Source organism: Salvia splendens, chromosome 4 (assembly GCF_004379255.2).
Source record: "Salvia splendens isolate huo1 chromosome 4, SspV2, whole genome shotgun sequence".
Classification (NCBI taxonomy): domain Eukaryota; kingdom Viridiplantae; phylum Streptophyta; class Magnoliopsida; order Lamiales; family Lamiaceae; genus Salvia; species Salvia splendens.
Window position 1 is genome coordinate 39292588 of NC_056035.1, and position 26303 is coordinate 39318890.

The 26303-nt window shown below is 32.9% G+C and overlaps 2 protein-coding genes across 2 annotated transcripts; one reads left to right on the forward strand and one right to left on the reverse strand.

The window, feature by feature from the left end:
- Positions 1-462: 462 nt before the first annotated feature.
- Positions 463-2516, forward strand: LOC121799979 (peroxiredoxin Q, chloroplastic-like). The gene is made up of 4 exons (XM_042199517.1): positions 463-793; positions 893-1030; positions 1654-1743; positions 2172-2516. Exons 1-4 carry the CDS (start codon positions 596-598, stop codon positions 2388-2390), a joined length of 645 nt encoding a protein of 214 aa, XP_042055451.1. The 5' UTR covers positions 463-595; the 3' UTR covers positions 2391-2516.
- A 108-nt stretch (positions 2517-2624) lies between these two features.
- LOC121799978 (probable flavin-containing monooxygenase 1) lies at positions 2625-5393 on the reverse strand. The gene is made up of 5 exons (XM_042199516.1): positions 4965-5393; positions 4605-4845; positions 3586-3764; positions 3156-3508; positions 2625-3075 (listed from the first exon to the last, which is right to left on the reverse strand). Exons 1-5 carry the CDS (start codon positions 5391-5393, stop codon positions 2733-2735), a joined length of 1545 nt encoding a protein of 514 aa, XP_042055450.1. The 3' UTR covers positions 2625-2732.
- Between the last annotated feature and the right edge of the window lie 20910 nt (positions 5394-26303).

Below are 26303 nucleotides of genomic sequence, written 5' to 3' on the forward strand. Positions count from 1 at the left end.
TTACTCTTTTAGTTTTATAAAAATAAAATAAAAATTTGAAAAAGACACCAATTTTAATATGAAATTAATAAAAAATATATATAAATTAAAAAATAATATTAGTAGTGAATGATACTTAGATCTCACACTCCACTAACTCACTTCACTTGTATTTTAATATAAAATCAATATAAAAAAGTGGTTTCACGTTTCACTAATTTTTCAACCAACTTTTATTTACATATTAAAAAGTCATAACCACGATAATAGTGACAATTATTGTGAGATGGAGAGATTATCTATAATACATTTCATCATTTATCAATACCTACAAAAGGGGAAAAAATTGACATTATCACTACCTACCTAAAAAAAAAGGGCAAAATTTAAACCCGTGCACTCTAGAAGTGAAGGCAAGACTCAAGAGCCTAGATAGAGCATTAAAACGGTGGGATACAAATTGTCCACGCTGTCTTCCTCAATCCTTTCACCTACTTCATCTATGCCTTATCTTTTTCTTCAATTCTTAACCAATTCTTGTTAAGTTTTTAAAAATAAATTAATTCTTGCAGCTCTACTGAAGAATAGGAGAGAGAAGGCTCTGCATTGCTTCAAAATGGCTTCAATTTCTCTGCACACAGCTCACTCCTTCCCTTCTTCACTCCACACTCAAAACCCAAAATCAACACTCTCTCACAATCTACCTATTCTCTCCAAATCTTCGCAGTCCCAATTCCATGGCCTCAAGCTCTCTAATTCGTCCCACCTCTCAATCCCATCTCCTGTTTCTGCCAAATCCGCCATTGTCGCCAAGGTACATTTACCAAGATTACATTTTTATCTCTTTTAACTAATTTGGTTTGGAATATGTAGTGGAATTTTGTTTCTTGATGGGAAAATGTGATATGTATAGGTGTCAGAAGGGACACAAGCACCGTCATTTACATTGAAGGATCAAAATGGGAGGAGTGTGAGCCTCTCCAAATTCAAAGGCAAGCCTGTGGTTGTCTATTTCTACCCTGCTGATGAAACCCCTGGCTGCACTAAGCAGGTACCATTGTGTGTGTGTGTGTGTTGTTAATGTGATTTGATATACTATGTTGTTTGAGAGTATTCCTACTAAACTTGTGATGAAAATGGAACATAGGTGCTTGGTGTTTTTCTGTGTTTTAGCTCAAGAATTCATGTTTAGCTTTTGGAATCAAGTTGCAATTATAGAGTTTGAAAATGAAGCATGGCAGTGCCTTGTATTCTTGAATTGTATGTTGGAAAATCGAATTGAAATGCGGGAAAATAAATGTTTGAATGAAAGAATTTTGAAGAGCTTGGGACCGAATTGTATTAGCTTGGTTGATTTCAAAATATTTCACATGTCTTCTTTTATATGAGAGTGTTGATCACTTGATTGTTATCAATCCTATAACGAGAAGGCATATTGTCTTGGTTAAGTGCAAGTCTAGTTACGGAAAGTCGACTCTTTCTACAATAAGATGATCTTGTAGTTTTAGGTTCATCTTTGATACCTGCCTTGTACTATCTTCTAGCATTTCATCTGTTCTAGTTTTTAGAATCATTTGAGAAATTGCTTGATTAGTACTACTCTGTAGTAAATCAGTTGTGCATACATGATTCTTACCGAAGATTGTACTGGTTGATGTTTTCACATGTTTGCAGGCGTGTGCTTTCAGAGACTCGTACGAAAAATTCAAGAAAGCAGGAGCCGAGGTTATCGGGATCAGTGGTGATGATACCTCATCACACAAGGTATAAGAGACTAACTTTGTTGCTTCTGGTTTCTCTTTGTAAATTTCATTCGCCTTTGAACTGAAAACTATCGTTTGATCCATTTTCAGAGCCTCGTAAGCTCTTACTCGATAGATTTTCTTCGGTTATATGGTGGTAACTTACTAAATACGAATACCATCTGATGAATGAAAGTATTTAAAGATCTAGAAAGCTTAGTTTACAATCTTGATTCCTGCATTTATTTAGGAGAGTGATTTCGTTTTCTACAAAACATTTTCTAGTAACACTCTGTTCTTTTGACCATTAGGTCTCACTTTAGAGCTCAATAGTTTCGTCTCAGCTAGCTTCGTGTTACTTTTTCTGCCACTGTCGAAAGACAATATAGCATATACGGAGAACCTTGTAATGGGAACTTACCTAATTCGTGTGTCATGTTGTTGTGCAAGGCCTTTGCGGAGAAATATAAACTCCCGTTCACCATACTCAGTGACGAGGGCAACAAAGTCAGAAAAGACTGGGGCGTCCCATCCGACCTCTTTGGCGCGCTTCCTGGAAGGCAGACCTACGTCCTCGACAAAAATGGAGTATGTCGCCTTGTCTACAACAATCAGTTCCAACCCGAGAAACACATTGATGAGACCTTGAAGTTTCTTAAAAGCGTCTGAAAACGACCCGTATCCACCTTCTCAACATCTTCCTCTGTGGAAATTTATGCCTACTTTTCTAGAGAATATGATGCTGATGTATCACTGTTACTACATCTATTGAAAGGGAACCTTGTCTTTTTCTCTTGTGTTTAGTATCTTTTGATTTGATTTGGTAAAATAAAACATACATGGTCATAGAAAAATATGATAAATAACATTTTATTGATTTGAAATTACATTATTTGATCTACTTTCACTACATCTTATTTTCCATATGTAAAAAGAAATTGAACAACATACAATAGTTAGTACTTAGAAAGAAAAATGGATGTGGCATATTTATATATCAAGATTTGATTTTTATTTCTCCTTTTCATAGTCTTGGCTGCTGTAAGGGCTGAAGATCTCTGCAATCCAATTCTTCTTCCTGTATGAGCTCCACCCCATCTCTTCACAGATCTCGTCGCTGTGGTTGATGCTGAAGGTCGAGATGCAGCTCCGTTTGTAGAACCGTGTCGTCCTCTTCATGATCTCCATCTCCTCCGTCGTCTGCTTCAGCATCCTCTCCACGCCCGGGAGCTTGAACTGCTCGTCCACCAGCTGCGACAGCCACTTGCACCGTATCTCAGCCGTGTGCAGATTCGACACGCTCTCGATGTAGCCCACGAGCGCCATGTTCGGAATCAGAGGGTTGATTGTTCCTCTGCAAAAAAAGCATCAATGAACAGTGAATTTCACTTTCATTCCTTCATACCAAGAAAGACCTAAGACAGTGACAGTTACCTGTACAATGGCATCATTCCAGAAGGGAACTCAAGGAGGCAGCGAAAAGGGTCCGGGACAATCGCCTTCAGCTTCCTCTTCCCGTCGAAACCAGTAGCGAGAACGACCACGTCGGCATCCAGCCTCGTCCCGTCCTCAAACTCGACACCCCCCTCCCAAAACCACCACTTCGCGGCCGACCTCTTGATGACAATGCTGCCCTTGTCGGCCTCCGAGAAGAAGTTCTCGGGTAGGATGGCCATCTGGCAAGAGGCGTAGTCCTCCTCGAAAGGGTGCTCGGGTTTCAACCCGTACTTCTCCAACGGAAGCTTCCATGTCAAGTAGGATTCAACGGTCTTCGACACCGCCCTCCTCTGCACATCCATATACATCAAATCATTACAAAATGAAGCACAAGATTATAAAAAAAATCATATAGAGTTATTATTACCACTGGAGAAAGCATGTGGCAGAGGAGGGATCTGAGAAATCCTTGATTAGGGCGTTCGTGTAAGAACTGAGACGCCCTTGTTGAATAGAACATGTAAAAAGGCAAACCCCAAACCGAGTAATGTGGAACTGTCCAATGAAGAGATCTCACCACCATGGTGCAGGGCTGCCCGTCCGGTCCTAAAGTTGCACCACGAAAAAAATTAGTCCGAGATTAGTTTTGTCACGAAGAAAGGCCACATAAGCAGGGGCGAACACAAAAAATTATTCGGGTAGAAACTACATATTCTAAATTTCAAGAAAATAGTTTTCATATGTTTTTTTGTGATAAAAGACGCATTTGCACAACGATTCAAGCAAAATATAAACAATTTGGCGATATTTTATGAACAAGAAAACTTTTTTAGCACCTCGTTGGCTTGAGGTGTGTCTATCAATGTTCAGAAGTCAAGACTAATCCAACGTGGCATTTATAAGATCCAACCTTATCTAATCTATCAAACCGAACACATCGAAGGAGGCAAAAAAAAATGACCTATCGTTGTCCGATATTTAACTGAAAGAATGAGAATATGAGTCCTTTTTGTTTGGCTCTATTTTTTTCTACCAAATAAGCAGCCTGCATTTAACTAATATTCAACCAAGAATTAATAAAAAAAAATGAAACTAGTACAACATACCCCTATTTAATTTTGTTGGTTAAACAACATTAAATGATTCAAATATTGTTACATGTGGGAGTGAGGGTGTGAAACTAGAAGAAAGATTCTGAGACTTTGAATTCAATTTCTAAAATAATCCCAAAATGGCAAAGTTGACTCATCGAATCATTCTTAATAAGGCATCAAAATTAAAGAATTCGTATAAATAAATAATGTTTCTCATTATTATAAACCTGAAATCAAATTAATTAAAACAAATACCAAGTCCAAGTTTGTGTGTCCACATTACTTAAAAAATTCCATGCAGCATCAAATATTAATCCACAAAACAGACTTTGGAAATTTCCCAAAAAAATACCTTGATTCGCTTCTGCACATTCGACTGCCAAATCAATGGCTGATTTTTTGTAGCCGAAGACGACAACCTTCTTCCCCTTCATAAGCTCAGTCGACTCGGCCTCGTTGAGTTTGCAGTAGTCGATAGTATGCATAACTTTCCCCTTGAAAATTTCCGGGCCTTTGTTTCCCGGAAATTTAGGGATCGCCGGCACGTCACCGTACTTTCCGGTGCAGATCACGAGAAACTCGAACGAATACCACTACATAAACCAATTTATTTATTAAGCAGAATAACATATTACATGTTTTTTTGTTGTTGCGTATCATTTTATATCAAAAAAACAAACATGCATGCATATATTGAGAAATAATTAATAACCTTAATATTCTCTGAATCCTCGGCCCGGACCCCGACTTCCCAGACAGGGTGTCCGGGGAGGAGGGTCCCGTATTGGGCGGATTTGTCGTCGTTTCCTCGGCCGACGAAGCGGAGCTCAACGACCTTGGAGTGGAACTTAACGAACTTGAGGACGTCGAAGTGGGTGGCGTACGAGTGCAAGTAATCCAAGACCTCTCGGGCGGAGGGGAAGCTCGTGTTGTTCCTCTGAGTCCACGGGAAATCCGAGAACTCATAGTCGCAACGAGGGGTTTGGAGTTTCGTCGACCTGTACGAACTATGCCTCCAAACCCCTCCAATGGAGCCGGTGGCTTCAAAAACCACCGGCTCGTATTTGGCCATCTGCTTAGCGGCAGCGATGCCGCTAATGCCGCCGCCGATGATGCCGATTTTGTGGGACTCGATTGCCATATTGGTGAAATGAGGGCAAGATTTGTTTTCTTTGGTTTTGAGGCTTTTGAGATTATGGGTTTTAAGCATGTGTTTGGTTTAGTATTTATAGAGAAATTTTGTGATAATTGCATGGGATGGTTCGTGAAATTTTCTTGGGGTATTAAACCGGGTCGAACCGGGACACATCAATAATTTTTTGGGTCTACAATCACATTTGATTGGACTATGATGGTCGTGTGTTTAGGGAAATGAATTGAAATTAATACTACAATTTTCTAAATTTGTTGCTTTGTAAATTTTCTTTTTATTCAAGGGGACAGCTCGTGTTCAAAGGAAGGCAACAAGTGTTCCCTCTTAATTTGGCATGCCGACGGCTCGGGTATATAGGGCCTTCCCGAGCCGTCGGCTACTTGAAATATTCGATTTTCGGATTGGATTGAGACAGTATTTCTATTAGGTTTGGTATACTATTTCTGAATGTTTGGCAATTTTGGAGTGTATTTGGTATACTTCTATTAGGTGCAATTTTTAACTTATGCACAAAATGTTTACTAGAAGTATAAAATTCTTACTATACATAGAGTGTATTTGTGAAAAGGGCGTGGGATTCTAACTAAACCTTCAAATTAATAATTTTTTGCAGTATAATGCACCACACATATTAGTAGTATAATCATATTGCACACGCGATATAAATTGCAGGAAATGGAGTTGATATATACAGAATTAGAATAAGTTAGAGGAATTATCTAATTAACTGCAATTTTCGAAAAGCTGGTTATATAAATGAATTATCCTTGAAAAAAGAAATCATTAACCCTTTTGCGGCGCTAATCTTTGTATCGTCCACTTTTTTAGCAATGAAAAAAAAAATTAATTTCGCATATAATAATTTTAAATTTCTTGTATTGGGGGAATTCTAGTTATGATAACTAAGTTATCAATTAATTCTCCTAATAAAAATGTACTAATCTACATTGAACTCAACTTAATTGGGTTCTCTCATTAACTGATTTTTTATAGTTTAAGATAAGTAATCAACTTGAATTTCCGTTTTTCAATTAGTTGTTAAATTTCTCATGAAAGTCTGTCATATAAATATACTTAAGCACACAATTACAACATGCAATGAAACCTCGTGATTTTATGTGGAAAAGGAAACAACCAAGAAAATAAGATTAAACCTAAGGAAATCAATGGAATTACGAATTTTAATCATTATATTGTGTATGTCTATGCGTGTAACTGTAAATTGTATTACAAGAAATCTGTTAACGATTAATATTATAAGTAGTATATAGTTAGCTTAATAACTAATGAAAGTCTTGTAATTTCAAGATTTTCTGTAAATGGGGATTGGAGTTCCACTGCAATTTCCTTACTATATTATTTAATTACCAATAGGCTACAGCAATTATGTTGTACTTTATAATTATTTAATTAATTATTATGTGATGTCATTCCCCTAATGAATTTCAATAATTTATTAAAAATAGATAAGCTAATTTAATCATGATCGAAGATACAAGTTGATTCGTATCCTTGCATTCAAAATAAATAAAACCTAATGTATATTGTGTATTAAATCGTTATACAATAAATACTACCGTCTCAATACACTCTCAAAGTAGCAACACGTCTTTCTTTTTTGAACATTCAATTTTACATTCACGCATTTCTTAAAATGAAATACTAGCTTTACTATTTTATTCTCTGATACTTAGGTCATGTTTGGTTGGCAGGAAAGTAAAGTTGGCAAGGAAAATGATTCCTGGGAAAATGAATCCCGGGAATATGATTTCTAATAACTTTACTTTCCCATGTTTGGAAAATATCAAGATTTGAAAGTATATATTTGATTTAAACACTAAACTAAAAATATACTTATCATTTTTTATTTATAAAAAATAATAATATATATTATTTAATAAATTATTAATTACAAATGATAATAATTATATTATTTTATTTATTATTACGATGGATAGTTTAAATATGGATTATACATCATAATATATAATAATAATATAATAATAAATAAGATTATTGTTATTATCATTATATTTACTTAATTTTTAATTAAATAATTTTATAATTTAAAATTTCACTATAATTTTATTGTTAATTACTAATTTATAAATTAATAATTATTATATTATTATATAATTATAATTCTATTTAATTATTTAATAAATTATTATTATTATAATAAAAATAAATATTAATAATATAGTTATAATTATGATAATTTGAATTATAGTTATTTATTATCCTGAAATTAAGTATGGTTTATACTTTTAAATTATTTTTAAAACATTGTAACAAATAATAACAATAATAATGATAATAATAATAATAATAATAATAATAATAATAATAATAATAATAATAATAATAATAATAATAATAAATTGTACTATATTGTACTCCCTCCGTCCCGGGCTACTCGCTCCTTTCATTTTCGGCACGGAGATTAAGGAATGAGTGTATAGGAAAGTCAAAAATGACGGCTGTAGGTGAAAATTTTTACTAAAGATGGAAAGAGTGCAAGTAACTTGGGACGCCCAAAAAGGAAATAAGTGCGAGTAGCTTGGGACGGAGGGAGTATTAAATATGTAAGAATCATAAAACTGGGAAAAAGAATACCTAAGAAAAGTTAGGATTCAGAATCCTGGAAAGTTGTACTAACTTTCCTTGTTTCAGGATTTTGATTACTTTCCCAGTTTGATTAAAAACGGAAACAAACACAGGAATTTAAAATTTAAGGAATCAGATTACTTTCCCAGACAGAATCCTGGCAACCAAACATGGCCTTAATGTATTTTCAATTAACTCACAAGTCAATGCTACATAAAATCTCATATCAAATAAAATATGTGTTATTATAATTAAGACATTTTTCACGTAATAGTAGTGAATTAGATAAATTTATATAAATAAAACTATTACTATGACCACATTTCAGGCGATGACATTTCTTCTTTACAAGAAAATGTCAAACTTTCTTTATTTGGTGAGTTGTATAATTATTTGCATATCTATTTGAAAAGTTCAACATAAAATTTATTAGAATACACACTCTTTTAATAACAAACAATTAATAGTATTATCATATTTACACTGTTTCTATTAAATTATATAAATACTAGTAATAGATTATGTATATAAGGCAAATCTTATTTTATGAAACAATATTGCAATTTATACGTTGTAATGATTTTGAAGAGGAATGATGTGCTACATACCTTATGTGGGCTTCTTATATGAGCACCACTCACGTTTGACGCACATTTAGAGTTGTTCATTTCGATTTATATATTTAGTCTGCTTCTAATACATTAAAAAATGTTATTGCAATTTTTAATTTCACAAAATTTATAAAAAATCAAAGCTTAATTTGTTATTTTATTAATTTATTTAAAATTATAGAGAAAACGAGCAAATCGAGCTTTTATTTTTATGAATTTTGTGAAATTAAAAATTGCAATATCATTTTTAATGTATTAGAATCAAACTAAATATATAAATCGAAACGAACAAAGCTAAACGTGCGTCAAACGAGAGTGGTGCTCATATAAGGAGCCTACATAAGGTATGTAGCATATCATTCCTCTTGTTTTGAATATAAAGCAAATCATATTGTATGTATACTCCTTTAGTTTCTTTAATTTCTTGTTTTGAATATAAAGCAAATCATATTGTATGTATACTCCTTTAGTTTCTTTAATTTCTTGTTTTGAATATAAAGCAAATCATATTGTATTTATACTCCTTTAGTTTCTTTAATTTCTTGATACAATGTGTGAGGTGACGATGTGTCAATTATTGCTTTCCAACATCAAAACTATTTGAATATTATGAGATTTGAAACTAAAAAGTTCGTGCGAAATAATATTTGTAATAATGCATTAATGTTCCATTCCCCATTGCTGTTGCTGTGAAAAGACCCGTATTTATTATATTTGCTTGACATATAACTTTGATCAATTTTTGCAGAAAATTATTTGTTGAATAGAAAAGTATACACAATGCATCCTTGAAAATCTAATACTTTATAATTTATTTATATGTAGATATTAATTATGAGATCCTTTGAAGGATAATTGGACAATGTTTGTAGATATTGTATAAAAGTGTAATAAAAATTTAGAATTACATTAGTATGGGGTTTGCTTATAATATTTCAAAATTGGCAAGCAATAGTAAAGAAACAATTCAGAATGAAATCTACAGTCTAAGCGACGATATCAACAAATAGACAAATGCAAACATTCTATCTAAAACACAAGAAAAAAAAACAAAAATAAATGAGCATCATAATTTAGGTATTATTAGCCAATACCATCCACTAGAGATGAATGGTCTCATAACATCTCCAAAAACGAATAAGATATACATGAAAGATTGGATAATCACGAATAGCAACAAACTGAAAACTCGTATATAAAATCTACCATTTTGACTCATAATGAAATTCACTATTTTATAATATTATTAGCCTGTTACTATATTTTTGTAATACCTCTAGAATGTTTCGATAAAAAGACACAAATGAATTTGGATTTTCTTTCTTAATGGAACTATAATGAAAAATCGTTGTGCATATTTAATGCACGATTTCATTTGGGCGTCTTTGTCCGGTTATTCTTCTGAATGTGTCAAAGTCGCATTTATTGAAAAGCGTGACATGAAACCTAAAGTTAAGCAGAGTAAATCAAACAACATTGATTTCTTTTTTTTACATGGATTCCAAACACTTAATTTCACACTTAGTAATTAATAGTAGTTGACAATATGAGTTGAATTTCAAATTTTATTTATATAGAATATACAAATATTGTGTAATTAATAAGAGAAAATGAGAAATTTATTTAATCAAGGAAGTGTTCAATGTGGACCTATAGATTTTCTTGGCTTTTTTTTGTACACTTTTTTAGTGAAAAATCTATCATTCACCTATTAGTATTTCAAATTTCAATCGCAACACTAATAACTCATCCACCGAATATTAGCCAACTTTATTTTTTATAATTTCTATTTTCATATATTTATTTCATATCTGATATTTATAAATTGAAAATAAATTATTACATAAATAATTAATTTACCTAAACAAAATTTGCATAATTAAAAAGAAAACTCGTAATCGTAATTGATAGTCTGTGGTTATATTTCACATTATTTTTTTATAATTAAGGTCATGTAATTAATTGTCATACCACTCTTAATTAATCCATGTCATAATATTAATAAACCCAAAAAAATTTAACAAATACAAAATCTACAGAGTAAGAATATAATAGTACAAAATACAACATTAGTATATTTAAATTTACTTTCGTCTAAATTGTTCTACTGTGTAAGATTGTGTTGAGTATTACATTGCATTGCACAACCGAGTTGACAATTTCATGTACAACAATTATGTCACTATAATCTCTTACAAATTCAACATATAATTTTCACATGATTAAATATATTTGGCAACATTATATAGTGCCAAAATCCAAATTATTTTTCCTCGAATATTCATATGAATTGCAATCCAAATACTAGAAACAAGATTAGTTGCTTGAATTTGTTGAGGTCTTGACCATGACTCACATGCCTTCAATCTAAACACTTTAATTGACTTATATCCTCAAGTCAACCAATTGTTCAAACATTTGAATATCTGCAAAGTCAACCAAACAAGGTTTTATGTTTATAATCAAGATCAATAATATAAAATTGCATATACTGCGTAAATACGTGGGACTTTGGACTGAAATTTACAGATATAATTAAAAAAACAGCTTAGCCCCACAGAATATAAATTAAAAATGCAATTATTCACTAATCAGTGCCCAAGTAGTCATGACTGATGCATGACCACATTTTTATAAATAATTATTTTGGGTGTTCATATCTTAATTATATCATTGATAATCAAATCTTGAACTTGTCCCACAAAGTTGTTGTATATAAATGCTAGAATTCAAATTTAATTAAATAAATAAATGATGTCCATGGACTCCTGTTACTGATGATTCAGCTATAATGTAGTGTGTTGTAATTCAATTTCAAATAAAAATTGATTGATCATTTGCTAGTGATTTAGTGAAACATTATATTGACCTAAAGAAAAGTATTTACTGGAGTGTTTTTAAAATAGAGTGTTTTTTATTATTTACTGGAGTATTGATTTTGTTGTTGTTTGGATTATAACTAACTCTTGGTAGTATGTTTGTCAGTTCCTTAACTTTTAAAGGAATATTCGAAGACATGGAAAGATCAAATTTAGAACCATCATTTTAAAGCACTTTGTATACTTTTCTTTCGAAATTCCAATCGTATTTGTTTGTTTAAATCTGATTATTCATTTATTCTATTTATGTTGTGTGATGCACCACTTGTCGTTGCTTGTTACCCATTTCCACAACTGGCATCTACCCATGGTCCAGAGATGCATGAATACATCATTTTCATCGTGTTAATTTCACTTTAATTGTAACATGAGTCTTTTGTCGTCTATGATTTTCCATTTCTATATTCCCTTTTTATATTATTAGTATTTGGGAGTTTGAGAATAAACAACTTTTTTGGCGCCTTGGTATATGGATGAGAGGATGGTACCCGGAGCTTCCATTTTCACCCGGACAGGTGATGGATAGCTTCAATAATGTTAGGAGTTGGGCAAACTCAATGGCTATTTTTTGGAGGTTAACTGTTTTGATCTGTTTTTGTGACGAGATGATGCAAGAAGCTTGTGCTTTTTCCAAGCCCTCACCCTGGATTAAAGTAGTACCATTTCCCACCTCTCGTGTGTTACTCGTTACTCGCTTGAAACATGTTCAATGGCTGTCTGATATGAGTAAACTCGTATCGAGGGATAACTGCGAGAGATCGTGGAGAAGATGTAGGTTCGTTCGCGGGATCCTCCCGTCGAGCAGCCAACTATCGTTCAACTAGGGTTTTTGATAAAGTAAATTGCAGAGAAAAGTAAAAGACGGTAAAGAGATAAATTGTATTTCTTCAATGATTAATTCAAAAGATAACAAAGACTCCTATTTATAATACTCCCTAATAACCTAACTTAGTGATCAAGAAATAGGAAAGAAATGCTAAATCAATAATATATGAAATAATAGAGATATGGGAATATTCCGTAAATATACTCATATCAACTCCCCCACGGTTAAAATTCACCTTGCCCTCAAGGTGGAACCACGACATACCAAATAACGTATCCCTCCTGGGTCAAATACACAAATCTGCATCTGCCCCATCTTTTTCAATATTTCCATCTTATGAAAGAATGTACTCTCCTTCATAACCAATTCTCCAGTTCTTACTCGAAGCTCAACCAACATTTTTTACAGACAAAGCACTCTCATCAACAAATATTTCAACAAAACTTGTTTCCGTTGAACTAGCAAGCTCCATAGAGATGCTATTAATTTGATTCATAACCTCTGAAAATTAGATCTTCCTATCATTTCTGTTTTCTCTCTCATCTTCCAGTTGGGGCATTATTGTCCCAAGCTCTTGCCTCAGGCTCCCAGAACTTCTGTTCACTTTCACCGTCTTCATGTTAGATGGTCGCTGATTCATTCTTGCAACATCACCATCATTTGAATTTGCTTCATCATTAAAACTTAAATCATCAAAATTGTGAAATTTCTCCTTAGCTATTCTCTTGCCGAGAGAAGAATTCACACGCTCTGATGTCTCCATTTTTATTGAACAGGGGAGAACAACAAGTACAACGTGAGGGACCGATGATGGACTGGTATCGGAGTCGCCCGACTGAGAGATCAAAGCTGGTGGGAGTGGGTCATCGTCTAACAATTCACCCTCATCTCCCCTAATACCGGGGCTCCACGGAGGAGCTGGCTGGGGAAGATTCAAGGACGTGACAGCAGCTACAGCGGGCAGCGGGGCGGCTGTGCGGCAATGGCTCGTCGCGGCGTGTGGATCACCCACGCAGCGTTCGTTTGCATCCATCCAAGACTCCAATTTTCTGACAATTGCAGTCAGGTGCTCGAGCTGTGAAACCAAGGCTACCTCCGGTAGGTTCGGTTCCAAAGTCGGCATCACCAAATCACATGGCATGTCGAGGGGCTCCATATGGCCGACACTGTTGTAAGGCGGTTGGTATAGAGAGATAACTGCGAGAGATCGCGGAGAAGATGTTGGTTCGTTCGCGGGATCTTCCCGTCGAGCAGCCAACTATCGTTCAACTAGGGTTTTTGATAAAGTAAATTGCAGAGAAAATTAAAAGACGATAAAGAGATAAATTGTATTTCTTCAATGATTAATTCAAAAGATAACAAAGACTCCTATTTATAATACTCCCTAATAACCTAACTTAGTGATCAAGAAATAGGAAAGATACGCTAAATCAATAATATATGAAATAATAGAGATATGAGAATATTCCGTAGATATACTCGTATCACTGTCCCCTTCCTTCTTTTTTGCTGTTTGGCTACGTGCTTGGGTGTCTTCTTTTGGGTGTTGTGTTGTGTCATACCCTTTTGAGCCTTGGTAGTCCTTTTTTGTTTTGTTCTATTTGAGTACGTTGTACTGTTTGGAGCAGGTCGTTTTGGGGCAGCTGTGAACTCTATGAGGTTCGCTGTTGTTCAGCTCACCATGAGCTTTTTTGTTTAGCTCACCATTTTTCAATGGTTTGAGCATTTTTGTCTCATCAAAAAAATATTATTAGTATTTGGGAATGAGAAATGGTCGAGTTTGAACCCGTAACTTTTTTTTACAGATACATGTGTCGTTTGATGTCTACGAAAGTATCATTTCTATATTGTAATTAACATCTCAAATAAGAGTAGCGAAAGTTAGGTATAATTTTATCTTGGAATAATAGTTATTTAAATAAAAAAAATTAGTCAAATTCAGGACAGTCACATAAAGATTCAAAATTGAGTATTAAATCATACAGTAAAATAAAATAAAAATTAAAAATACTACTAGTAATTATTTTATTTTAACGTCGACAAGATCATTTTATGCACAGTTGATATTTAAGAAAGATTGAAATTTCGTTATTTAATTTCATTTTCAAAATTATGTAACTGATTACCAGAATTTGGCCAAAAAATCGTGATTTAAACGGTTAGCGAATATTGATTTTATCTTCAATTTGAATATTAGAAGATAGTCTAATCTTAATTAATTGAGTAAAAGTCAATGAAATAAAAAGATTATTGTTTTCCATGTTCCCATTAACATCTACTTGTTGTACTAGATGATGAAATGGGGAGTAGTATTTAATTAGTCAAGCCAGCTAAATAATACTCCATGTTTGAACTTGACTTATAAAGTTATAATTAATCAAAATTATTATTCATAATTTCAGTTAGATGTTCTTAAAAAGTGCAACATGTAGAGTACAGTAGTACATTATATTATGTGCTTCTAACAAATGAGTGTGCAAAATAAATACTAATATGATCGATATTAATCAAACACTAATTTGGACCAGACCATCTCAAATAAAATCAAACCTAACGTAATAGTGGGAATTAACATAATTACATAAGTCAGAGAAAATAGGTCTCTATTGTCGGATCAACTTCTATGGTTGCAGTAAGTCACTCAGTAATTTAGGCATATTGTTATTGGAAAATCTAACTAATTATAATTGCAGAAAGAAATAAAAAAGGAGAAAATAAAATATTTTTACAATTGTAATTAGTTGGATACGCCATATGATGTGATGATATGCCTGGACCATTAAAATTTTCTCATTCTTCAGAGATAAATCGTTACTAATGCTCTTTGTCTAATATATATTAGAATATGGTGAGCCATTCAAATTGTGAATCAAATTTTTGCCAAATTCGAATCGATCCACAAATTCAAATTTTTTGAATAACATAAATCCGATATATAATAAAGTCAATTTATTAATAAAGAAACCAAATAGGAAAATCTCAAATTATACGAGATATTCCAAAAAAAATAAAATAAGTATTTTTTTTACTACTATTACTTAGAAAGATTTGTTGAAGTATACTATATATAATTTGATGTTTGGTTTTTCCAGTTTACAACAAACAATTCAAACTGACTAGAAAATCTGAATTTTAACGGAAAACCTATGTTCTGATTCAAAATTCGCGAAAAGAGAAAAGATAAATGTATATAAATTGTATATGTACATAATATCTTTAAATTTTTAAATTTAATCTAAGTTTAATATTTTGGTTTGATTCCATTAGGTTGTTATGGTTATTTGTTGATTCTATAAGAGAGCAAAATATTATATAAAAAATAAATAAAAAAGATGACAGGAAAATGTTTCTTTATACTTTCTAGATAAATTAGTTTTTGACAAATATTACAAGACTATGGCATTTCGATCCAAGGCTTTAAAAGATTGGTTTGGATTTATTCAATATTATAGGGTTTGAAAAATTGACGGTGAAGTGGAGAAATTTGAATAAATATTATTGTTATTATTTTTATAGCATAAACTAAGTTCACAGTAAATAGAGTCAGCTGCTCCCCTTTGACGGGTTGTTGATAAATTCAATTGGCAAAAAAATAATATTACTATTAATAATAGTTGGAAATGGTTATGTTTCCACCAAATTTAACCTGGAATTACTCAACCAGATGATAAAACATCCTAGATTTCAAATTTTCATATCTTTGTCATAAATATCGTCAAAGCAATGGACTTGGACTGTCTACCGACTTTTACAAATATATACTAAATGTATTCCATTAAAAATAAAATGTTTTTCTTTTTGAATTGTCCCATTAAAAAATGAAACTTCCTAAAATGAAAATAACTCTATCTCTACATTTTCATCTCTCTTACTTTACTCCTTCTTCATTAATACAAAACAACACTACATAAAATCTCATGTCGATTCCTAAATTATACAACTTAACAACAACGTAGCATGCAATCTGCGATACATAGGCAAGCAATTCGGCATATGGTTCCAAGCAGCATGCGATACGAAATCAGAGCACTATGGTGACACCATAATTAAAATGACAATCTAGGCAAGCAACTCAACATATGGTTCCAAGCAATCTGCGATACCAAATTAGAGATAATCAAGTAATCTGCAACATACAAGCAAGCAAGTCTGCCACGTGGCAGGCTAAGATTGAATTTGCTCCTAAATCTAAGGGTCCTCATTGGTAGTACGTTGTCATTTTAATACAATCCTATACATATATAAAGTATAATCCTCAATTAAGTATCTAGAACGTTTTCGCCTGAGAATGCGATAAATAATTACTTGATGATTTGGTGTTATCGTGGGGATGCCAATGGAGCAGCCGACGCATCGAGTGGCCGCCACTAGGCGCGGCTCTAAGCTGCATTGGCTTTCTTTTTTGTTTTGTTCCTTCTATTTGTCTCTCTTATTTTATGTCTGATTTTCGTTTGTTATAGATGTTAGAGAAATGAATTGTTGATAATGAGTTATATGAAGTATGGATATTAGATATTGAGCTATTAATGATTAACTTTTAAATTAAAATTGAGAGTATTACTTATATATGAGTAATATAATAAAACTTGTTATTTCCATGTCTATATGCACTTAAAGCTACTTTGGTGAACTAAGAGCGGTGAAATGAAAAATCATGAAATATAGTCTAATCTTAATATTGTAGAGACCCGAGTGTTAGGTGTTTTTGTCTTGTTTTATCCTATTTTCCTCTTTTGTTGTTGATTGTTGTCTTTTTCATGTAGCTTGATGATCCATGAGAAATTTGGAATCATTCTTTCCTTTTCTTTTATTTTAATCCATGAATAAAACGGCCCTTAAATGTTTTGAGTGATCAAAGAAGAGTGAAGATGTGTTAGATTTTTAAGCTATCCAGTTTGCATACACTATTCTTTTCCTTTAATCAGTGACATAATAATTATGTTTTCAAGAACGAAGTGGAAAAAACAGAACTTGTTTGATTAAGAATGCAGCCAATGTTGATTAGACATCTTCAAATTGACACATGTAAAGAGCCAACTGGTTCATTGAAAATTCTTGTCTAATTAGGTCCTATTCAGCTATAGCTTTCTAGCTGTGGCAAATGGCATTTAATTGATGAATCACTCAATCTATAATGTTGCTTTCAAAATCTTCAAACACATGCAAATATTTGTTCACATTATAAATAATTTGAACCACTAAATTTCATTACTATAATGTTGGGTTGGTTATTTTATGTGACGCCCTTTTTTCCTATTTAAGATTACCACTCTTTTAAATAATACTTCATCCAATAGTATTTCATCCGTTTCAAACTACTTACACTGTAATTCATTTTGAGACGTCTCAACTACATGCATCATTATTATTTTTTTTTACAAAAACTTTATTCTTAAACATATACTCTCTCTTTCTATCTTCTACTTTATTCTCTTTCATCTTCTTTCTCTCCCCATGATTCTACAATAACGTAGTGATCACAAACTTGATGGTGACAAAAGTATGCATTTCATGTAATTACATGTAGGCAAATTAGAAGTTTGACGATGAAATAGGATGAAGCCAACATAGTTGGTGTAAATCACAATTGATTAATTACTACATTCCCATTGTAATGGAACATCCTTAACTAATGAAATGTAATGTATTTTTTTTTTATCATAATTACTTTAAAAAAATGTTTTCTTGCCTAACTTATAGTACAATTATTGAATGGTCTTATGATTCCATATATTTTGGCATAAATATTGGCTTAGTTCAAAGTTCATGTGCTTCCTCGAAGCATAGAATTTCCCATTCACACAACTGCCATCACTACTATTCTTACTTTTCAATTTTCCAAAATGATTCCACAATAATGGACTAATTGTTTTGTTGTTGCCCTTTTCACGTGATTGTTTGTTGGCTGTCGTGTTGTTTTTTTTAATTTATTAATGTTGTACAAACTCTCTCAAGCCAATAACATGACAGGCTAGTAGAACATGAATGGTTCAAAAAATAAAACAAGGCCAAATTAAAATTAGTAAAACGAAAATTCTATCCAAGACGAATACATAAATAAGAAAACAGGAGCAAACGAGCATCACACATAAGGCCGTTATATGACAATTTCATCCACTAAAGAATAGGAGTCTCACCGTAGTTTTAATTTGGCTGAGAAGTTCCAGAAATGAACTCAAAATAGTAATTTGGTGTTATCTACTCTATCATAAAAATGTGAACTATGCATATCTTGAATGTGACCTTGGCTACCCATACATATTAACAAAGATAATAAGCCTAATTAATTATTACTCCGTAATTGTTTTCACTGATAAATCCTTAGCTCGTCATTGGTTACATAGAAAAAGAAAATTATGGCTGCGAACAAAAATAATTCTTTAATTTATAAATTTTCTAGTAAAATCAATAACATCCATATATATATATATATATATATATATATATATATATATATATATATATATATATATGTCATTATATTTTAATTTTACTTTATCTTTATAGGGAAAAATTTATGTCCCTTGCAAGAAATTTCTTTTCACTAAAAAAGTGGAATACAAAAAGGTTAGATTGTATTCTCGTGGTAGCATTCCAAATAAAATGGAACCCAAAATATAATATTCCAAAGAATCTCTCAATCTAATTGTTTGTGATTGCATATATGTATATGTCTACGTCGAGAATAATAGGAATGGAAGATGCATCCCAAACAAAAACTAAATTGGGCACATGCATGCATTGATTGACCACCTTTTACAATTTAATGTCCCTATTTTTTCCACAAAATATGTTCCTTGCTATTTTTTGTGTTCTTTCATTGCTTTTCGCTTGTGATTTTGGACATAACATTTACTTTTGTTCATACGTTACTTTTATTGTTTTTATTGTTAATTCTATATTGAATTATTGCTTCTCTATTTCTATTTTCTTGAGATGTACTTTGACTATTGGAAAATATGTTGTGTTATTTCCAACCATTAATCTTAGACAATATAATGTGATTTTCATATGCCTTCAACTATTACACTTTATTGATTTGTTTTTTTCTTTTCTTTCTACTCTATGAGGAAATTTTGAGCATGGAGAACATGACAGCTTGTGAAAGAGTCCTAAATTTTTTATTTTCCTAAGAAAAAAAAGTTATATTTGGGCACAAGTTGCTGAAACGACTCAATTTCTTTAAATTTGATGAGTAAAATTGTTATCCCACCTAATTGCGGAATTTAGAGCATCTACCTACAACCATTAACACCAAAAAGAATAATTTTTCAAATATTTCATCCTCTTGTAATTATAAATATTTTCACTAAGTTGTTTTTGGTGTAATGCTTAATTTATGCACTATTATAAGTGGTTCAATATTAATTTCTTTTAATCGATTCAATGTTTGTCGAAACAATCTTATAAATCAGATTATATTAAGGGTAATAAATCGACCAATTTATTATTTTAGTTATGTTTGTGCTTTGAAAGTAATGATTGATATTTAATTATTTATCATATCACGTGGAGTATTTAATAGTATTGAGTTTAAAGAGATATGGGTCTTAAATTCTAACAAGTTGTTGGGCCTACTGTCCCATCATCGGCCTCTTTCTGAAAATATTTTGGGCTTCACTTTTTTCAGGCTAACACTTCAATAACAATTCCAATTAAAAGAAGAGGTCCTTTTGAATACATTTTTTTTAGTTTCCAATTTTAATATTGCCAAGTCTATGAAAAATAGTCTGTGTGATAATTTCATGTATTTATATAGGCTAAATAAGATACCATTGTTTTCTCAATACATGCATGAATAAAATATACCGATTAGGGCAAAAAAAATTGCCCCGAGATTCATCATCATCAAAGATATATATATACTCATTTAGGTCACGAAACATCGTGTACTGTTTGTGTAGAGGGGAGGACTCGAGCAACAAATTCTTCACATCATACGGTTTCAAAACCATGAACATGCGTTTAGATAGCTCATCGATCTCCTTATGGAGATCCTTTGCATCTTCCCGCTCAGTAAGATAAAGCATCTCCAATGTTTCCTTAGAATGTGGAGACGTCACTCCGACTAGAGCCTTGTTCTCACCGAGTGCTACCTCAATGGAGGGGTGTCGAGGCAGCACTCCGTGAGAAGAAGGCTCTCGTCGGAGTGGACGTCTCCACATTCTAAGGAAACTTTGGAGATGCTTTATCTTACTGAACGTGATCAAAAGGATCTCCGTAAGGAGATCGACGAGCTGTACAAACGCATGTTCATAGTTCTAAAACCGAATGTTGTAAAGGATTTGTTGCTCGAGTCCTACCCTCTCCACAATCAGTACACGATGTTTCGTGGCCTAAAGGAGTATATATATATAGATATATATTTGGGGAAGAAGACAACGTTTCTACTTGTTTTATTTATAACTATTTCGTGAGATTACATATTTAGGTCATCCGCAACGCTGTCTCTTCACCGTCTCATCTCTTAACTATTCAAGAGCCTCATTGTACTTTTTACTCCATCTCTTAACTAAGAGACAGCATTTGCAACCCTCCATTTCTTATCCGTCTCTTAACCATCTCATCCCTTGACTATTCATTCAATTTCATTTTTTTTTTTATTTCCAACAAATTCAATTAATAAAAACACACTTCATTAAATAAAATAAAATTACAACTTAAAATTCTAAAAAAATTAAAAACCTCATTAATAAAATCCTAAAAAATTAAAAATACATAATTTAAATAAAAAAACATATTTTTTTATGATGGATTAATTTGTGGGAATGATTTGAAAATGCGGGCGTGACATTTAATTTTTCCTGAATTTAAAAAAAACATTTTTCGGATAAAAACGGCGCCCACTCGCGGGCCGGCGAGTGGGCGTCATGGACGAACCGGAGCTTGCCACGTCGCTAATGCGGGTGGCGAGACATCTCGCGAGCTGTCCCTCCGGGATGGGCGTCTCTCCAAGACGGGATGGAGACGGAAGGCTGCAACGCCGTCTCTTATCAGTCTCTTCTCTCCGCGACGAGATAAGAGACGGCTAAGGGATGCGTCGTGGATGGCATTGTATACGATGGATTTGATGATATGTATATACAGTACAAAGATTTGTTCGCTAGGCGATAGATTTGACCGCCTTATTTATAGCGGTTGCGTCTCTTTCATCTATATCATATTAATACATTTTCCTCTTTTCTCTTTCCTTCCTCTTTAGTACGTTATATTTCTCTATTTCATATTTTGATAATGTCACAAGATTTTAGGAGACGTTGTATTATTTATTAAGCAAAAAGAGAAAATATTATATTTACAATAAATGAGAAAACAATTCACCATGAACAATGTCGGATATTCGGGTGTTTGATTCATCGGTTTCGAATCCTCGTGTTGGGTATACGAGTGTCTATAACACGCTTCGGGTCGGGTTCGGATATACTACGATTTTAACGGTTTTCGGGTATAGATACCTAATTTTTTGTGGCCAGATGACTGCAGTACCAGGATAGGTATCATAGTTTGAGTAGGAGAAAAGAAAAAGGAAGAAATTAAGGTGTAGTATAACATCATTGCATTAAGATGATATTGGTATAACACAAAAAAAAGGGAGTTCAATTACTTGATAATTCTCAGTTCATTTATACTTATATATTCGCATATCACCCCGAAAAATTCATGATATATCTAATAAAAATATGACTTTCAACGAATTAAAATATGGTAATAAAATTATTTTAACTTCACATTTGTAAACGAATAGTAAGACAAAAAAGAAGTGAAGCAGAAGCATTTTTATTTTGTTTCATTCCAATTCAGAAAACGAACCACAAAGAGCAAAATTGCCTTTGTGATTTGGAAAGGGCAGCCACACACATTTAACCACAAATTTAATAGTAGACGATTGCATTCACAATAATTGCTCCGACAACCCTAATAATATACTCCACTGCATATCAATTTCAATTATTGCCCATAAGTTTTATATTATTTCATATCGTAATCACCTATATATATACGTACTTATATACATAATTTCTTTCTCTATCTATCAATTTTTAGGGATGACATGTAAAAATGAATCGAATTAAACGAAAATAATTATTAGGCTATGTTCGGATTCTTCGAATTTTCGCATGGATTGTTTTTTTTCTTTCAAAAATTGAATTTTTTATTTTGGTCGCATTGATTTTTCAATAAAACAAAAAAAATTCAAATCATATAAGACTACATAATTTTATTTAAACAAAAAATTATCCAGAAAATATTTTAGTTAAATATTAGTATGTCCATAAATTAGTAGAAATTTTATTATGAATCTTCGAATTTCTTTTGGAAATTTTTGAATATTTCAAAATTTTAGAGTGGATTTGGATTTACGCCTATTTCAGAATGGTTTGAATTTGTAAGTCAGATCTTTAGATAGATTGGGCAAAGCTCCCGGTAATATAAAGGTTATTTCATTTTTAATTAATCTTTGGAAGTCGAATTTATATTATTTTATTTTTTGAAAGTCGATAAATAATCGGATCTTTGAAAGTCGAATTTATATTATTTTATTTTTTAATCTTTTTAGATACAAGACATAAATTCTATCGCGATAAAATATGAATAGTATTCTAGTGATTATAGAAAATTTATGCGCATAATTATATTTGTGCTACCAAAATAAAGGCTATTTCCTATCCACTAGATTTTTCAGCTTTTAGTAATAGGACCACAAAAGTAGATATCACATGAGATATCTGTGGGTGATGGACCAAGGGAATTAATTTGCATATATTTGTGTGTTTATTTTATTTTATTTAATCTAGTAGATCTCATATCTATCTCTGTCTTATTTAAGTTTTAGAGTATCTTTTAAGTTCAGATACAATTTTTTTGTTGATTTAGTAATCTTTCATGCTAGCCGTACAAATATTTAGATAAAATTGAGATATTATGATTTGATTTGTGGCTAGAAATCGTGATTATATTTGATGAGTCCCATTATATGCAAATCCGCTCCTTATTGCCGAACCGAATTAGGGTTTTTAGATCTAGTTTTTTATGGATGAGATGCGTAAATTTATAAATTATTTTCGTCTTCATCACGAGCCTATTTTTCTCCAGCTCAGGGCAAATAAGTCATGCTAATATATTCAGAGGATTTAATTTTATTCCAGTGGGTTTTTACTTCGTTCCAATAGGATTATTACTTCATTCCAGTACGTAAAGACAGTTTCACTTCTTTCTCTCTACAATGTCTTGTTCTTTCTCTGTACAATGTCTATCATCCACGGCCCATAAGTATCCTTTGGGACGTCCGTAGCAATTCCGCTCCCGCTCCCTTGGCTCAAATCCCTTTCCTCTTTATCCTTCGGCTTGCGGATACAGTTGACGTCTAAATGCCCGTACATACCACAAAGCTCGTTCAAGTTCTCATACTCCACTTTAAATTCCTCGCCGTCAATCGTGAATTTCGACACGAGCGGTTTCGTAAGATCAACATTTACTGCTATCCCCCTTTGCAGGTCGCTAGTATTGTAGTCGAGTCGTATCACAGAACCAACGGCCTCCCCAATGGCACTGATCACGCTTGACACCCGAATCCAAACCGCTGTGGTCTGTGGGGAGCAATGATTCACCCGAAACGCCGTAGTCCAAGTTTGCACTTGGAGATAGCTTCCTGACACCATCCATGGCCCTTCTAGCCTCGCCTCTAAGTAGTCCTCCTCCGCTGCAAACTCTACCAGAAAATAACCACAACCCATATCCACTACTTTGCTGCATTCATGTTCCACAATTGACTCAATTTTAGGCACAATGACACTTGTATCCAATCGATCTCCCCAACAGATTCACTACCACTGAGATTTGCCTATGTTGGGCATGTTTCTCCTTGAGCCCCGTTGACTGCCGGAATTGGCCTTGTTCTATCAGTCACAATATCACCGGGCACTACCTTCACCCCACCCCTATGTGACATCCCTAACCCGAAACATTGCATCATTTTGCTTATTAATATGGTTTTATTTATTATTGCATATATAAAATGCTATTTGCATAATTATATATTATATATGTATAAGCGTGTATGTGTACGTGACCTTAAATAGATAATTTAAGTGTGTGCATATGTAATAATGCGTGTGTGTGCAAGGGAGTGTTTTAGTGCATGGAAATATATACATTATATAGGAAATAATAGTGATCCTAAATTAATATATTACATATAATAGTAGTAGCATAGTTTGAAAATATAAATGTGTTAGTATGTACGTGGTAGTAGTTAATAGTGCCACTAATCTTGTTGGACAAGTGTCAAAAAAAAAGTAAACTATATAGCATGCATGTTGCTATTTATTTTAATATTTATAATTAATATAAGTAGCTTTAAGTTATTTATTTTTCAATAACCGCCATGTGCGTATATATATGCGTAGAGTCAGTGAGCTTGAGGAAGTAAAAAGAAAAAGAAAAATAATACATAAGAAAAATAGAGATGAAGACGTAGATTGAAAAACAAAATTTTATGTAGTTATGCACTAAAATCAAATAGAATTGCCACTCTCGTATTCAAGGATCGAGGAACTGACTTAGGAGACAAATTCATAATTTGGGTTATCTATCTTAAGCAGGTGTGTATAAATCACACTTTTAATTTTACATGTGTTATGTGGTTGATTGTTATATGTTGAATTGGAGTGAACTATTGGATTATATGGTGTGAAATTGATATGATTATGAATTATTTGATTTTGATGGTCGAATATGATATGAATATTTGATTGCCGAAATGGATATGTTTGTTTAGATATATTGGATAATTTGACGGAATATGATATGGATATGTTATTGGTGCAAAGGATATGTTTATGATACCAATTATGTGAATCATTGGATTAAAGAGGATCTGTGACGATTTTGCCCTGGATCTGAAATCACAGTGGCCAGTGGGTATATTGGGACCTTCGGGTCGATCATATTGAGACCTTCGGGTCAAACATATTGGGACCTTCGGGTCAAATCATGGTGGGACCTCCAGGTCAAATCACAGTGGGACCTTCGGGTCAAATCATAATGGGACCTACGGGTCAATCATATCGGAAATCCCGGACAGATACCAGACTTGACTGTTACAGAATAATAAACTGAATAGAGTGGCATATGCATATGAATATGAAATGGTTTGTTTTAAAATTATGTTATATATGTTGTTTGTGATTATATGTATTGATAAAAGAATATGCTTGATGTTTGTATCATGTGAGATTAAAGGTGGAAATTTATATATACTGAATTGTGTCTCATATAAACCACTAAATTTTTCAGGAATAAGATAGCGGTAAAGTTTTGACTGACATGGGTCATAGGAACTCCACGTGTTATCAGGTTTGACGGCTGACGCATATTGGCAATCTTCTCCTCCTCATCATTTTGCATGTAGATAAATGTATAGTATATAGAGTGGTGAGAGAGTTCCACTACTTTACATGATATTTTGAAATATATATATGATAAGTGTTGGTTTGGAACTTATATAATATCGGTATTCCAGGAATTATACATGTGTATTGATTGCTTTTATGATAAGGGATTTATTTATTATAAGAGTATAAGTCAGAGGGGTTGAGGTGTGACACCCTAGTTGCTATCTTCCACACCTGTTCCCGCCATGAGTCGATCTCGATAGTCAGAGAGCGGTGCTTCTTCCCTATGATTAACCTTCTTGGTTGCTCGAGTTTCTTCGGTGGACGGCGGCGGCGGTGGCCACTCATCCTGAAAGTTGGGAGCGCATCATCTTTGACTTCACATAGCTATAATTGATTTAGGGTCCTTTTGCAAGATAGCCACATATTTATGAGAGTGATGAGTGAGAGCCGAAAATAACAACTATTGGGTCATGGTTTTTAGGTGAGGAGAGTACTAGAATCTTAGCCACTCATATGTAGCCACGTGTGAGAATGATTCCGGACATTTTTTGGATCCACCTGTGTTAAATTCGCATCTC